The sequence below is a fragment of the Erithacus rubecula genome (genome assembly GCF_903797595.1).
Source record: "Erithacus rubecula genome assembly, chromosome: 23".
Lineage (NCBI taxonomy): Eukaryota > Metazoa > Chordata > Aves > Passeriformes > Muscicapidae > Erithacus > Erithacus rubecula.
The window spans coordinates 2018904-2034030 of NC_136675.1; the positions used below are offsets into that span (position 1 = coordinate 2018904).

At 61.2% G+C, this 15127-nt stretch overlaps 1 protein-coding gene across 1 annotated transcript in view; it reads right to left on the minus strand.

Annotated features, from left to right (window-relative positions):
* The window catches only part of SDC3 (syndecan 3), a 46057-nt gene extending 31176 nt beyond the window's left edge, over window positions 1–14881 (minus strand). The window contains exon 1 of the mRNA XM_079325820.1: window positions 14685–14881. Coding sequence (XP_079181946.1) covers window positions 14685–14774 — 90 coding nt within the window. The 5' untranslated portion in view covers window positions 14775–14881. The remainder of the gene's footprint in view (window positions 1–14684) is intronic.
* Between the last annotated feature and the right edge of the window lie 246 nt (window positions 14882–15127).

The window sequence follows — 15127 nt, forward strand, 5'->3', positions numbered from 1 at the left end:
GGCTGCTCCTGGATCCCTGGCAGTGCCCAAGGCCAGGCTGGACATTGGGAGCAGCTGGGACAGTGGGAGGTGTCCCTGCCATGGCAGGGGTGGCTCTGGATGAGGTTTAAATCTCCCTTCCAACCCAAACCATTCCATGATTCCATAGTTCCACAGCTCCATAAAAACACGGCGGTTTTGTCCCCCAGCCTTGGATCTGAGCCTCATTCCCACCGTTCCCAACTCTCCCCGAGCCGATCCCGGCTGCTGCCGCCTGCTCCGACACGAGCAGTTGAACAATGAAAAGGAGAGGAAAAGAGCAATTCCCGATTTTTTGCAGCCAGCCCGGCGCTCCCACCCCTGCCTGGCTCAGTTGATCGCGGCGCTCAGATTCCAGCAGGAATCCCACAGATCTCGGCCTCTTCCAGGATAAAACCCTTCCCAAAAAGGCTCTGGGATGTCTGGGGAGCCCCATCCCGGCTCCTTTGGCGCTGGGGAAGGGATCAGAGCGCTCGGGCTCACATTCCCGGCTCGATTTCCAGTGGAACAGGCAGGACAATGGCGCATTGTGCGCCGGGGAGAAGAAAATGATCTCATGGTGTTTGTGGAAGGAAAGGTTTCAGCTGGAGACGCCCCTGGGCGCAGGAGATCAGCCCCGGTGGAGCCGCCACCGGAGCGCTCCTCCAGCGCTTTTCCTGCAGCATTCCCGTGGGGAGCAGCCAGGCTCTGCCCCAGGCCCGGCGGGATTTGGGGACAAGGGGACACGGCCCAGGGACCGCCAGCAGCCCCAAACCTCCTCTGCTTCGGGGCTCAGGAGCAGAAACCCCCTGCCCCGGGGCCACCGCGGTGTCACCTCCTGGCGTGGGCACGAAGCCACCTCCCCCCGTGGGGACAGCAGCCCGAGTGGGGACAGCAGCTCTGTGCAGGGTGTTGGATGCCTCGGGGCTGCTCCTCCCCCAGGAAAAGCCGGGATCGCTCCCAGAGGAATCCCCGAGGGAGCTGGGGTGGATTTGGAGAGCCAGGGCGCTGCCGCCGTGCCAGGGGACGCTCCCCCGACACCGCAGCTGCGGGAGTGAAAAGCCTCTAAACGACCGCAGAAAGCACTCGTGGGGCATTCCCCATTTTATTTGGCTCCTTAAACGCCACTTCATTTGTGGGGATCGGCTTAATTGTGGTCATTAAGGGGGTGAGGGGAAGGCTGAGCCCCCCAGGGATGGGCTGGGGAAGGACGGGAGGGGTCCAGGGGCGGATTTCCCAGAGGGAACATCATCCAGCCCTACAAATCATCCCCCTTTCCCCAAACCCTTCTTCCCTGACAGCTCCTCTCCCTCCCAGCCCCTCTCCTGCCTCAGTTTCCCCAGCCCCGAGCTCAGGAGCAAAGGGCTTGGCACAATTCAGGGGGATTTTCCAGCACGGAAAAGGGGCTGGAGCAGGCAGAGGGGCCAAGTCCTGTCCCTGCAGGGAGGGCCCACAGAGCTGGGGGTGCCCTCTGCTCTAACAGGTTTGGGGGTGCTTTGTGCAAACCCCAGCAATCCCACAGGTGGGAATGTTCTTCCTGAACTGCTCTGGATGGATCAGCCTGGAAATCTCCCCTGGTTCCCCCATAAGGTTCTTCCTCCCTGGAGTTTCCCCTGAGGCATCATCCCAACCCCCAATTCACCTGGAAAACTCTGCACATGAAGCTGGAAAAGAGCTTTTCTCTCACTGTGAGGGATGCAGGAGCATCCAGGCCCATCCAGGTCACACATCAACAGGATTCTGGAATCACTGACGATGGAAAATCCCCCTCAGAGTGAGGTGTCCAACATTAACCCAGCACTGGGTGGTCACTGCTCACCCCTGTCCCCAGTGCCACATTCTTTAAATATTTCCAGGGATGGGGATTCCATCACTACCAGGGCAGCTGTGCCAGGGCCTGACAAACTTTTCCACGAGGAAATTTCTCCTGATACCCGATGTAACCTCCCCTGCCCAGCCTGAGCTGTTCCCTCTGCTCCTGTCCCTGTCCCTGTTCCCAGAGCCCGACCCCCCCGGCTGTCCCTTCCTGTCAGGGAGTTGTGCAGAGCCACAAGGGCCCCTGAGCCTCCTTTGCTCCAGGCTGAGCCCCTTCCCAGCTCCCAACAAACACATTAAACCCCGGGAACGTGGGGGTGATGTGTCCAGGTCATGCTTAAGTGGCAGGCAAAGGACAGAGCTGTCACTGCCCTAAACCAACCCTCACCTGCCTGCCCCTCAAACGGTGCCAGTCCCATTCCTGGGGAGCCCCCAGGGTCTGTTTTGGTGCCACAGCTAACGAACCCTTAAGAACAATTAATCAGGAATATACTGGAGACTCTCACAGGCAGATTCAGATCAACACCGGCTCCCCCTCCCCAGAGACAGGACTCAGAACTGGTGAAAATCCCAAGCCGCCCTTTTCCCTCTGCTCCTGGAGTTTAATTAGGATTATCCCATGCAGGGAGGTGTTTCTTCCCCCAGCAGCAGCACCCGGTGTTTGCTGCTCCTGTGTGCCCAACAGGAAGGAGTTCTGCCCACCTTCCCCGGGGTTGTCATGGAAATGGAAAGCGAGGCTGATGAAGACGCTGCCAAATCCACGATCTCCAGCTGGATTCCAGTCCGGAGAGGATGGGAACAATCCAGGGATGGGTTTGGGGAAAGCCTTGGAGGGAGACCCAGCATGGGATAGACTGAGGAGCCCGGACAAGCCCCAGGCTCTGCACGCTCAGCTGGAAAAGGGTTTTTCCATGAGGAATTAACCCCCCAAGCACTGGGAAGTGGAGTGGGATGGAGTCAGCCATCCCATGGGCAGGAATCCCCGGGAAACAACAGCGCAGCTGCACCACAGAGCATCCCCCGAGCATCAGCAGCGCCGGGAGCGGGGCCGTGCCCGGGGCGGGGCCCCTCGAGGGGCAGGAGCGGGGACACGGCCCAGCCCGTCAGGAGCGGCCAGAAATAGCCCCGATTTCCATATGTAGGACGGGGCGGCCACGCCAGCACAGCCACGACCTACTTTCAGCAGCCCGGCGGGGCCCTGCGCTCGCCCGCGGCTGCGGGGCCGCCCGGAGCATCCCGATCCAACCCTGAGCATCCCCGGAGCATCCCGATCCAACCCTGAGCATCCCCGGAGCATTCCGATCCAACCCTGAGCGTCCTCGGAGCATTCCGATCCAGCCCTGAGCATCCCCGGAGCATCCCGATCCAACCCTGAGCATCCCCGGTCCACGCTGAGCCTCCCCGGTCACCCCGGTCCAGCCCTGAGCATCCCTGGTACATCCCGGTCCAATCTGAGCCTCCCCGGTCACCCCTGGTCCATCCCCAGATCATCCCCTGAGCCCCCCCGGTCACCCCGGTCCAGCCCTGAGCCTCCCCAGTGCATCTCGGTGCATCCCCGGTGCACCCCCGGTATCGCCGCGTCCCCACCCCCGTCCCGCAGCTCCGGGGACGCGCGGCTGCTCCCGCCCCCATCCCGCCGGGCTCGGAGCATCCCCGGGGATTCACCGCGGCCCCGCTCCCGAGCCCCCCGGCTCCTCCACAGGCGCGCCCTCCACGCTTTATTTTTAATTTTCTAAACCTTTTTGCCAGGCCGAGCTGAGAGGCAGGAGCTTTTGCCGGCGCCCCTGGGATGCTCCTGCCTTTCAGGGCTGCACAAAGCGATTGGTCTCCGTGTGAACACGGCTTTTCCCATGAAGGGAAAAAAACAACACCAAAAAAAAAAAGAAAGAAAGAAAAGCAGATCCAACCCTAATCCACTGCTGCTGAATGTCTTCCCTTTCAGGAGCAGCATCCACCTGCAGGGCTGCACTGGGGACAGCACTGGGAAGTCCCCTAGGGGAGGAATGCCAGTATTTATTCCCCAACCTGTTGTTTCCCTCAGCAAATATCCAGGCAGGAAGGAGGTTCCTGCTCTTCCTACACCAGCAAGGATGTTCAGCAGCCCGAGGCTGCTGGTGGAAATGTCCCTTCCTGACACCTTTGCGTCACTTGTCCCGAGCTGTTCAACACTCCCAGTCACACTGAGGAATTAAAATTTATTGCTGGAGAGGGGAAATCAAACACAACTCCAGCAGGTGAGTAACAAATAAATTATGAGCAGGTTTAGCTGCACCTGAGGCCTCTTTCCCAGCCAGAGTGGTTTGGGTCAGTGCCAGGTGGCTGAAAGCACCACAGGAAGGGACAGGGAGGAGGAACAGAAATGTTCTGTTCAGCCAGGGAGGGGAAGGAGGAGGAGAAACCTCCTGAGGGGGTTCCCAACAGAGCAGCAGCCCTGGGGGACACAGGGATCAGAATCCCAGTGATGGGAATGTCAGATGGAGCAGGATCCTTCCAGGGGAATGGGAACAGGATCTCCATAAGGGAATGGGTCCCAAAATCCCCATACAGGCACCAGCATCAGAATGTGGGAATAAGTGCCAGGATCTCCACATGGGAATGGTTCCCAAAATCCCACCCAGGGATAGGTACCAGAATTCCCACATGAGAATGGCTCCCAAAACCCCACACAGGGCCTGGTACCAGAATTCCCACATGGGAATGGCTCCCAAAACCCCACACAGGGCCAGGTACCAGAATTCCCACATGAGAATGGGTCCCAGCATCCCAGGCCAACCCCCCCCCCCCCCCAGCCAGGCCTGGCCTCCAACCTCCACACCTCAAATCCCCCAACTCTTCCCATCCACAAGCCAACAGAGCAAGAGGAAAATGAGAGCAAGGAGAGTTCCATCCCAAGGGAATGTGAGCCCAGGGCACAGGGATTCCCTGGCAGGCACCAGCAGAAGCTGCTCCTTTCAGCTGACTCCTCCAGGGAGATGTTCCAGGCTCTGTAAGGAGCAGAGATTGTCTCCCTGCAGTGACCATCCCCCAGCACACAACAGGTTTCTCTCAAATTCTCCACTCCAAGAGCTGCAGGATCCACCTTGTGCTTGGAAAAGCACTTCCAGCTCTGGAGCCAGCAGGAAAATCTCACAAATGGAAGATTTTCATGGAAGCTCTCTCAGCCCAGGGGTGAAGGAAGCACCCAAAGGTCTCATTGCAAAATGGGAAGATTTTCCTGTGGGTTCCATGGCTGGAGTGATTCCATTGGGAAGCAGCATTGTTCTCAAAGCAAAGCCAATGCCTGAGCCTGACACAACAACTGACCCCTCATTTTCAAACCCAGCCAGGTCCACCTTCATTCCCACCAGCTGAGTTCTCCTCTTCCTTGACAAACACTTCCCTACACATCAGCAGGACCAGGGAAATGTGTCCCTGTGGCTGCTGCTTCCAGCTCTTCCTCCCTGGATTTCCCCTCCAGGAATTTCCTTTCCTCTTTTTCACACCAGTTCTGTGCCAGACAAGCCCCAGTTGCCAAAAACTTGGGGTAGGCAGAGCCCAAATCTGTGCCCAGTCCTGGATCCTGAGCCTCCTCCTCATTTCAGAGCTCACTCTGCCCCTCATTCAGGTTCTAACCTTCGCCAAAGAGAAAAAAAATAATGAAAAATCAGCAATGCCGTGATTTTTATGCAGGGAAGTGCAAAGCTTGAGCTTTGAGCGTGACCCTGGTGCCCTGCTGCCCGCTGGAGGAACTGCGGATTTTTCCTCTGGAAGATCCCGGGTCAAACAGAGCAGCAGCAAAATTTCCCCAATTCTCATGATTTGGCTGTTTCCCTTCACCTCCCACCCCATCCTCACCCCGGGTGAGGGGAAGGAGCAGTCCCCAGAGGGTAAATGCCACTGAGGCGCTGGAGAAGCTGATTTGGTGTTTCCCTAATTAGGAGCAATCAGAGTTGGGCAGGAAGCACCGACCCCGCTCCCGCCTGCGGCAAAACCCCGAGAGGAGGAACCCAATTAACTCCCCACTGCCCTCTCAGCTGAGGTCAGGAGTGAGGTTGGGATGTGTTTGCAGAGCCACGAGGTCGGGTTTGGGGGGGTCAGAGCTCGTCCCTTCCCCCAGAAGGGTTTGGGGAGCCCAACCCCGGAGCGGCGACCCCGGCTGAGGACAGGAAGCGCTGGGATAACACACGAGCTGTGGATGCCGAGTTTGGTTTTTTTTTTTTTTTTTTTTTTTTTTCTTCTCTAATTGCTGCTGCTATTTTAACAGAGCCAGACATTTCCTTGACGATTCGCAAGGCCTATAAATGTTTGATGTCCCTTCCCCTCCGTACTCAGGCAGCGACTTCTGCTGGGGTTTGGGGAAGAAACGCCCGGATTGGAGCACGGGGATGGGACAGCGGCTGCAGGGGGAGGATCCAGCCCCGGATCCACAGGGAAAAGCTCCATCACACCCCCCTGCTCCTGTCCTCTCCTCCCCCCGGTTCCTAGAAGGAGATCCCACTGCCCAGCCTCCGTGCAATATGGCTTCGTGCTGCAGGAGCCTAAATATAGAGCCTGAAGCCTCCGGGGGCTTCGCTGCGCTCCGAGGTATTTATAGCCGCGGGCTGGAATGTTGGGAGCAGCTGGAATTGCACCGGGGAGGGAGGGATCCGGCCCTGGCTGCAGCAGGGATGAGTTTTGGGGTGACTCCCCCGGCCCCGCTGGTCCCTGAGCACCGGCAGGAATGTGGGAATCTCACCTGGGCCAGGACAGGGCTGGGGTTTTAAGGCTGAACCCAGGGCAAGGAGGATGAGGCTGGGAGGCTCAGAGACAGCCCAGCTGCTGCTCTGCAGCTCCTCACAAAAATCCAGGCATCCAGTGCTCTAAAAGCAATTTCTGGGAATGGGGAATTCACCCCTTGGAGCATCCAAAGTGGAGCAGGGGGGATGAAATGGTCCCTTCTTCCCAGTCCTCAGCATCCAGCCCAGCTCCTCTGCCATCCCTGCTCCTCCCATCCTGATTTAACCAAATCCAGCAAGGAAAGCTCCAGCTGGAGGGAGGGAGAAGGGAGAGGGATGGGGAGGCAGCAGCCACTCCCCACTCCAGGGATGGGTGCAGGGATGGGAACAGGCTGAGAGCTGCCTCTGCATCCCAATCCCTCTCCCCTCCTGCCCAGCAACCCCTGGCAGCAGCAGCAGCTGCCTGGCTTGGCCTTGGGAATATTTTCATCCGGGGGATCCAGCACTGGGATCGCAGACTCAGCCTTGGCTGGAGCTGGGAAGAGCAATCAATAATGTTGGAGCTGGATCAGAAGGAAAATTAGCAGGAAAATCCCCACCCTCGGGTTCCTGGGACTCCCTTGCCTCTGGGATGGCCCCAGCCAGACCCTCAGCCTCACCCCAGGCTGTGGGACCAGCAGCCAAAAAACTCCTTGGAAAAAAAACATCACAAAACCCTCACAGAAATAAAGGAATTTTACCAAATCTTGGCAGAGCCTACACAGAAGAGCCCATGGGAATGCTCTTCTCTGAGCAGGCAGCCCCAAAATTCACAGTTCAGCCCCAAACTCCTGTGGTGGGTGGGAGAGAGGAGCTGCAGCTCCCTGCACCCCCCACTCCCTGCCTGTCTTCCCCGGGGTTCCCATTATTCCCTCTGGGACCAGGGGCTGCTGTCCCTGTGGACACAGGGATGTCCCTGTCAGGGATGTCCCTCCCTGCCCCCAGCAGTGCCACATTCACTGGATCCCCTCCCTTCTCCTCCTCACTGAGTGTTGAAGGCTCTTGCCCTGGAAAATGAAGGGGTTCAGGATGCTCCAAACCCAGAATTTGCCCCCATTCCAGTGTCCCACCCCTGGGCATCACCCAGGGCTTTGGGGACATTATGGGACACCTGGGGACACCCTGCCAGCTCCTGGCCATGCAGAGTGCCCACCCCCCCGAGAGGGAGGAGCAGGGATTAACTGATCCCAATTAAAGGCAGGAGGACAAAGGGGAGAACTGGCAGGGCCACCCCAATTCCAGCCCTGGTAACACCCCCAGAATCCAAAATCCAGGGGGTCCCACCCACCCTGAGCCCCCAGTACTGCAGGAAATGTCCCAGGGGTGATCCCAGCTCCCACCTGAACCAGTTCTTTACTGGTAAATGAGGAGTGGCTCCTCCCAGCTCCAGGGCAAACAAACCCAAGGAATTCCTTTTGGGATTTTGGAGCCCGGGTGTCCCAATGGGATGTGATTCCCTCATCACAGAGGAGCCTGGGGGGATGAAGAGGCCCTTGGCCAATGGGCCCCACCCAGGATCCCAGTTCCCTGCAGCCCCTGCTGGATGCCAGGCCCCCAACATCCCCATCAGCACTCTCCCTAATTAACAGCAGGGTAATTAACACCGGGACCCCCAGTGTGCACGGGGTGTTTGTAATGATCCCCTGGCAGAGGCACAGGGGGCACTGACCTGCAGCCACTGGGGGCTAATTAGAGTTTAATTAGTGCTCATCACAGCCCCCACACACAGCCCAGGCGGGGATGCACTGAGCTGGGCAAGAAACTGGAATTATTAAATCCTGAATTATTTCTGGGGGGGGGGGGGGAGGTGACAAAGACAGCAGTGACACCAAAACACAAAATCACACCCAAAAATCACCCCAAAATCACCAGGACCTCACCCTCAGAGCCTCCTCCAGGGGTCCCAGCTGCCTAAAACCCCATTCCATGCACACACCCCAGGCAGATCTGGGATTTTCCACTGGGCTTTGGACAGTCCCAGCTCCAGCTCCAAACCCTGGGCCTGGCTGCAGGAGATTCCCACATTTCCCTCACCTGCCACTGGAGCTGGGAGAGGAAAAGGAAAATCTGATTATGCCATCCCTCAAAAAACCTCCAAAATGCAGGAAAAATTGCATTATCCCATTTTTTTCTGCTTGATTTTCATTGGGTGCATGGAGAAGCTCCCCAGGCCATTCCCAGCACCTGGAAAAGTTGTGAGGAGCCCAAACCTGCCTTACAAAAGCTGGGAATGGTGGATTAACATCAAGTTTGGGGAAGCAAAGTTCCCTGTGTGCTCCCAGACCTGCTGCCACTGCAGGGAGAGCTGCTCAGGGAGGGACAAACACAGCGATTTTCTGTCCCTTCCAGCTTAACTTGCCAAAATGAGAAATAAATAAGATTTTTTTTCCTCTTTTGGCCCCAAACTCCCACTCCCTTGCCCCAAAACGCAGCCCTGCGTTGGATTTTTGACATTTGCTGCCTGAGCATCCTTCCCCACCCCCCCAAACCCTCGGCCAGCCCCCCCTTCCCTCAGCAGCTCCTGAGGCAGCTCCATTCCACTCCTCCTCCTCCAGAATCTGCGGGTTTTGGCAAACAAAGTGTTTTGCCAACAAGTTGTGCTCGGTGCTGCCTGGGAGATGAGGCTTTTCCCGGTTTTTCCTGGCTCCAGCCTCCTCCTCCCCACTCCAGGTCCCAATTTGGGGATGCAGCCAGAGGGGGTTCACTCCCAGGCTCCCCCACATTGAGGTTTTCCCCCTTTTTTTCCTGAAACAATCCCCGTTTCTCCACCAGCCGGGGCAGAAGCAGCAGCCCTGAGGTTGCTGCTGTTATTTTTATCTCGAAAGAAAGAGTTTGAGCCGTGGCCAAGCTGTGCTGAGGGAGGGAGAGGCTTTTGTGGTGGCCAGAGCTGTAAACAGAGCCCCGGCCTCGGTGGGCAGGGCAGAGGGAACCCAGTCCAGCCCATTATCCCATCCCAAGGACTGGGATCGCTGCTCTGGGATGCTCAGGTGGAGAGGGACGTTTGGGTCCCCTCATGCAGAGCCACACTTGCTGCAAGGCTGGCTCAGCCAGCCCAGAATTCACTTTTTTGGAGTCAATTTTAACAAAATCCTTGGAAGAACCAGCTCTAAAAACGTTTTCACCTTCCCACAGCCATGAGGAGTATCCCACAGGATGCCAGGTCCATCCCATTCCTTCCTGAGCACAGAACAGAGTTTGGGGAGCAGCGCTGCACCCCAGGAGCCTCCTCTGGATCCAGCCACATCCTCCTCTCCCACCTGGAATTCCAGCAGCTCCCAGCCTGCAGCTGCTCCCGAGGTCACCGAGACGCTCGGGAGCTCTGCACGAGCAGCTCGGCTTAAATGTCAAATTAATTAATGGGGAGAGAGGGAGGAGTGGCCACAAAGAGCTCCCTGTTCCACCTCCGCTCCCCGGGGCCGGGCCGGGGAGGGACCGCGGACACTCCCCGTGGGGAATATTCCCCCCGGGCATGGAGGGAACAGGGAACGGCAAAAACACGAGTGGGAAACTGGGAATGGCACAGAACACGGGTGGGGAACCTGAAATGGAACAAAGCAAGGGTGGGAAACTGGGAATTGCAGAAAACACGAGTGGGAAACTGGGGATGGCACAAAACACGGGTGGGAAACTGGGAATGACACAAAGCAAGAGTGGGAAACTGGGAATGACACAGAACACGGGTGGAAAACTGGAAATGGCACAGAACAAGGGGGGAAAGCTGGGAATGGCACAGAACTCAGGTGGGAAACTGGGAATAGTAAAAACACGGGTGGGAAAATGGAAACGGCACAAAGCAAGGGTGGGAAACTGGGAATGGAACAAAACTCGAGTGGGAAACTGGAAGTGGCATAAAACTCGGGTGGGAAACTGGGAAAGGCACAAAACACTGGTGGGAAACCTGAAATGGAACAAAGGAAGGTTGGGAAACTGGGAATGGCACAGAACACGGGTGGGAAACTGGGAATGGCACAGAACACGGGGAAGGCCCCGCTCCTCCCCCACACCCGAGCGGTGGCCCTGGAGCCAGGCAGGGACCGAGGGGACACCGAGCAGCCACGGCCCCTCCCTGGCCACCAGGGGCTCGGGGACATCCCTGCTCCGGAGGAGAAATCCAAGGGAGCCTCGGGCCGGGGGAGGATGGGGAGGGAAGGGAGATCCTGGAGGGCGCCAGGAGCACATCCCGGCCAAGGCACCCCGCGCTCCCAGGACACGCTTTGGGGTTTTTTCCTCCCAGTCCCCTCTCCCCATCGCCGAGCACCGGCAGGGCCGGGGCTGAGCCTCCATCAGCGGCAGAACCGCGCCCGGAGCCGGGCAGGGGCGAGGGTGTGACCGGCCCCAGCCCCCGGAGAGCCGGGGGGACACGGGGACAGAATTAACCGGAGCTGTCAGAGCCCCTGGGGCTCGGGAGGAGACGAGTTCTGCTCGCAGAGCCCCGCAGGGTTTGGTACCTCGCTCACGTCCCCGGCATTCCCCAGCCCCCGCTGCCGTCTCCCGGGGCTGCCGCGCGTCTCCCGAGGGAAAAGGAGCCCCGGGACACCCGGGGACTTCACTGCCGGGGTAGGAGGTGACAGCGGCCGGAGGGCCCTGCAGTCCTTGGGGAGCCATTCCTTTATTTATTGAGGTGGTTTTTTTCCTCAGTTTCTCCGTGAAAGAGGAAGGAGGTGGGGTTGAACACGGCTGGGCTGTCCCCACAAACGGGCTGGGCTGAACCCCGTGTGACCCCAGCTCACACCAGGGAGCTCCAACCCACCCTGGGGCCCGGCTGAGCCCTGCAGACTCATTCCACCAAACCCCACAGCACCCCAAAAGCTCAGGAGAGACCCTCCCCCACGGCCCCGGTGCCAGGCTGCACCCAGGGAGCTCCAAACACTGGAAAACATCATGGGAACGACTGTGAACCCCCAACCCTGCTGGAACCCAGAGCTGTGAGCTCTGAATCCCCCAGGTCCCTGCAGGGTGCTTCACCCCAATACTCTGCAGGGCCTGGAGGGATCTTTGCTCTCCTCATTATCCCTCTGGACTGAGCCAGGGGAGGACCCGGAGAGAGCGCAGGGAGGAAGAGATCTCCTTCCACAGGGAAACAATCCAGGACTGAACCCAGAGCACCCCCCGATCTCCTGTACCGGGAGCCTGGACCTGGCCGCCCCAGCAATGCTCCAGGGACCTGGGAAAGGTTAGGGCCAATCAACGCTGTCGGTAATTAAGGTGATGAGTTGATCCCTAAGCTGGGCTCCGACAGCAGCAGGGCCACAACAAAGCGTCCTGAGCCCCACCTTGGGGACCCCAGATCCAGGGGTGGCACTCAGGGCTGGCTGCACGCACCCCGTGCATAACCGGCGGCCTGATTAAAGCTCATCAGCCACTAATTACCGTGAGCGGAGTTTCCTGTCCTGCCCCCTCTGCCCAGGTGTCCCCAGCGGTCCCCGGATGCCCCTGAGCTGCCAGCAGCCCGCTCTGCCTGCCCGGAGGAGGAGGAGGAGGAGGAGGAGGAAGCAGCGGTTGCCCAGGCTGTGTGTGGTCTGGGATGGGGAGCAGGCAGCGTTTCCAGCAGCACAGAGAGGAGCCTGTCCCGGGAATCCCGCCTGTCCCACCGGGCGCTGAGCCCATCCCTGCCCGCCAATGGCTGATGGAGGAGCCTAGCTCTCTCTCCCGCTCCCCGTTCCACATCCAGCTCCGAAGGGATGAGACAGGACCAAGGACGAGCTCGTGAGCCTTGGGAAATCACAGCCAAACCCAAACCTGTCCCCGGCGCTGTTGGGAAAACTCCTCTGCCAGGGAAGGGTCCCGCCAGGAGAAGCAGCTCCTGTCCTCCGGCTTTCCCACGCTGGCACACAAAGGGTTACAGGGGCTGATCCCAAGGGGATCCATCCCAGCTGCCCCAAAGCCCGGCCGAGAGGGGTCACGGACAGCAGGAGATCAAAGGGAGGCATCGAGTCCCGGGGAGGTGTCACAGCCAGCAAGGCTCCAGGCACGCCAGGGCCCTGTCCCTGTCCCCGTCCCCGTCCCTGTCCCCCTGCACAGGGACCCAGCCCGCAGCTCACGGGGCGGTGCCAGCGGGGCTGGAGTCGCTTGTCCCGGCTCCTCAGAGCAGCCAGGAGCGCTCGGGGTGCTGGTCCAGGGCAAGTTCCCTGGCAGGAGCAGGATCTGGCACCAGGGGACAGGAACCCCCAGCTCCATCCCCCTCCCATGGCCATGGATGTGCCAGAGCTGTGCCAAGTCACTGCTTCCCTCCCGGGCACCCAGGGCAGGAGCTGAGTCTGTCCAAGGAGAAGGAAGGACTGAAAAGCTCCAGGGAAGAGAGGGGGAGAGGAGAGGCCTTGATCCCATCCGGGTGGAGGCAGCAGCTCCTCCGGCCCTTGGGACTGTCCCACATCCCATCCCACATCCCATCCCACATCCCATCACCTCCAGCCCGGCACTGAACAGCCTCACAGCCTCTCCTGAACGGCCTAAATCTCCTCAGGAAACGCCAACAACCTCACCCAGCAACCAGCAACTGCAATTCCCCAAAAGGGGAAGGGAAAAGCTCGTGTGGGGAGGGTGAGCGCGGCCAGAGCCGGGACACGGGCACAGCCGCGCCCGCCCGGCACCGCGGCACGGAGGGAGCTCCCGGCGGAGCAGAGACTGCCCCAGACCGCGGAACAGGAATTTTGGGCGCAGTAAAGTGCCCTTGGATCCGTGCGGATCTGCCAGAGGCGGTGGAGGAGGCTCAGGTCCCCTCAGGGACGCTGAAGTTGTGTCTCTGTTCCAGAGGGACAGAGCTGGGAGAACGCACCTCGGGCAGAAATGGGGGAGCCAGCCTGGGGCACCCCAAACCAGACCCCGGGAGGAAGGGCTGAGCTCCGGGTGACTCAGGGCAGCAGCCAGGCCCTGGGGCTTCTTCCCCTCTTAAAGAGAGGAGGAGGATGAGCAGCCTTCCTCCCCACCAGGCTCTCCCGTTGCTGCCGGGCTGCGAGGTGAAAGCATCCTCTGGCTCCTTCCCGGAGAGCATCCCCAAAAAGCAGCGCCCCAAAACTGCACCTCTCGGCTCTGTGCCCCAAAACTACACCTCCCGGCTCTGGGCAGGGAGGTTCCCACGGCCCCCAGGATCCCCTGGACCTTCTCCCAGGCGGAGCAGCAGTTTTGGAAGCGCCAGGAGGATCCCCAGCCCCTTCTCCTCTGGCCACATGGGAGGCGAAAGGCGGGCGCTGCCTGCGCAGCCCGGGCGGCTGCAGCCCCCCGCCCCATCAGGGGCTGGGGATGCAGATGGGGAGGGGTACGGGGGACAGAGGAGAAGGATGGGGGGCGAGTTCCTGCTGCCCCCGAGCAGCGGCAGGGGGGTTCCTCGCTCTCCGCCCCTCAGGGTGATTTTTAAGGCGTGTTTCCCTACGACCTTCAAACGGCAGCTGCCCGCAGCCCCCTCCCCACGGCCGCCACCCTGCCCGGCACCGCCCGGGGGGTCGCAGGGGAGGGGACAGCGCCGGGGGCAGCGCCTGGGGGCTCGGGGGGGCTCTGCGGGCACGGAGCGGGGTCGGGAGCGGGGGGACCCCACAGAGGGGCGGAGGGCCGGAGCCCCCGCAGGCCGGGTCCGCTCCCCTGGGGTGCCGCTGTCAGACCCCGCACGGTGCCGGTGCCCCCCTGGTACCGCTGCTGATCGCCCCCTGATCCCCCCGGTACCGCTGCTGATTCCTCCCGGTACCGCTGCCGGTCCCTCCCGGTACCGCTACCGGTCCCACGCCCCCAGCCCGCTGCGGTGCCCCCCCCGCTGCCGATCCACTCGGGGCCGGTTCCGGGCCGGTGCCGATGCCACCCCACACACCCCTGTCCCTCCCCCGCGATACCGATCCACGCGCGGTGCCGGGGCCGGTCCCACCCCCTGCCCGCGGCAGCTCCTCCGCGGGGCCGGTGCCGCCCGCTGCCGGTCCCCGCTGCCGGTCCCCGCTGCCGGTCCCCGCTGCCGGTCCCCGCCGCCGGTCCCCGTTACCGGTGCCCGCTGATCCCTCCCGGTCCCTGCTGACCCCTCCCGGTGCCGGTGCCCGCTGACCCCCGCCCCGTACCGGTCCCCGCCGCCCCTCCCGGTGCCGATGCCGACCCCTCCCCTCACCCCCGCTCGGTGCCGGTGTCCCCCGGGCCGCGTCCCCGCCGGTGCCCCGCACTCACCAGCGCGGCGCGGGCGCTGAGCAGCAGCAGCAGCAGCAGCGGGAGGCTCCGCAGCCCCCGGGGCGCCGGCGGCGGCACCTCCCCGGGCATCTTCCTGCCGCAAGGACGCTGCCGGCGGCGGCGGGAGGCGGCGGGAGGCGGCGGCGGGGGCGGGGAAGGGCCTTTGTTGCCGCCGCCCGCGGGAGGCGGGCGGTGGGTGCGGGCTCTGGGTGCGGGGCCGCCGCCGCCGCGCCGCCCTCCGGCCCCGCCGCGCCCCCGCCCCGCCCGGCACGGCACGGCACGGCACCGGGAACGGGGAGGAGCCTGGGGGGCACCGGGGGGGCTGGGCTGGGGAGGTTGGGCAACCCTGGGGCGGATGGGGGACCCTGGGGTAGGTGGGGGGGACCTGGGACATACAGGGGAGAGTCTTGGGGACAGATGGGGGGACTTGAGACACACTGGGG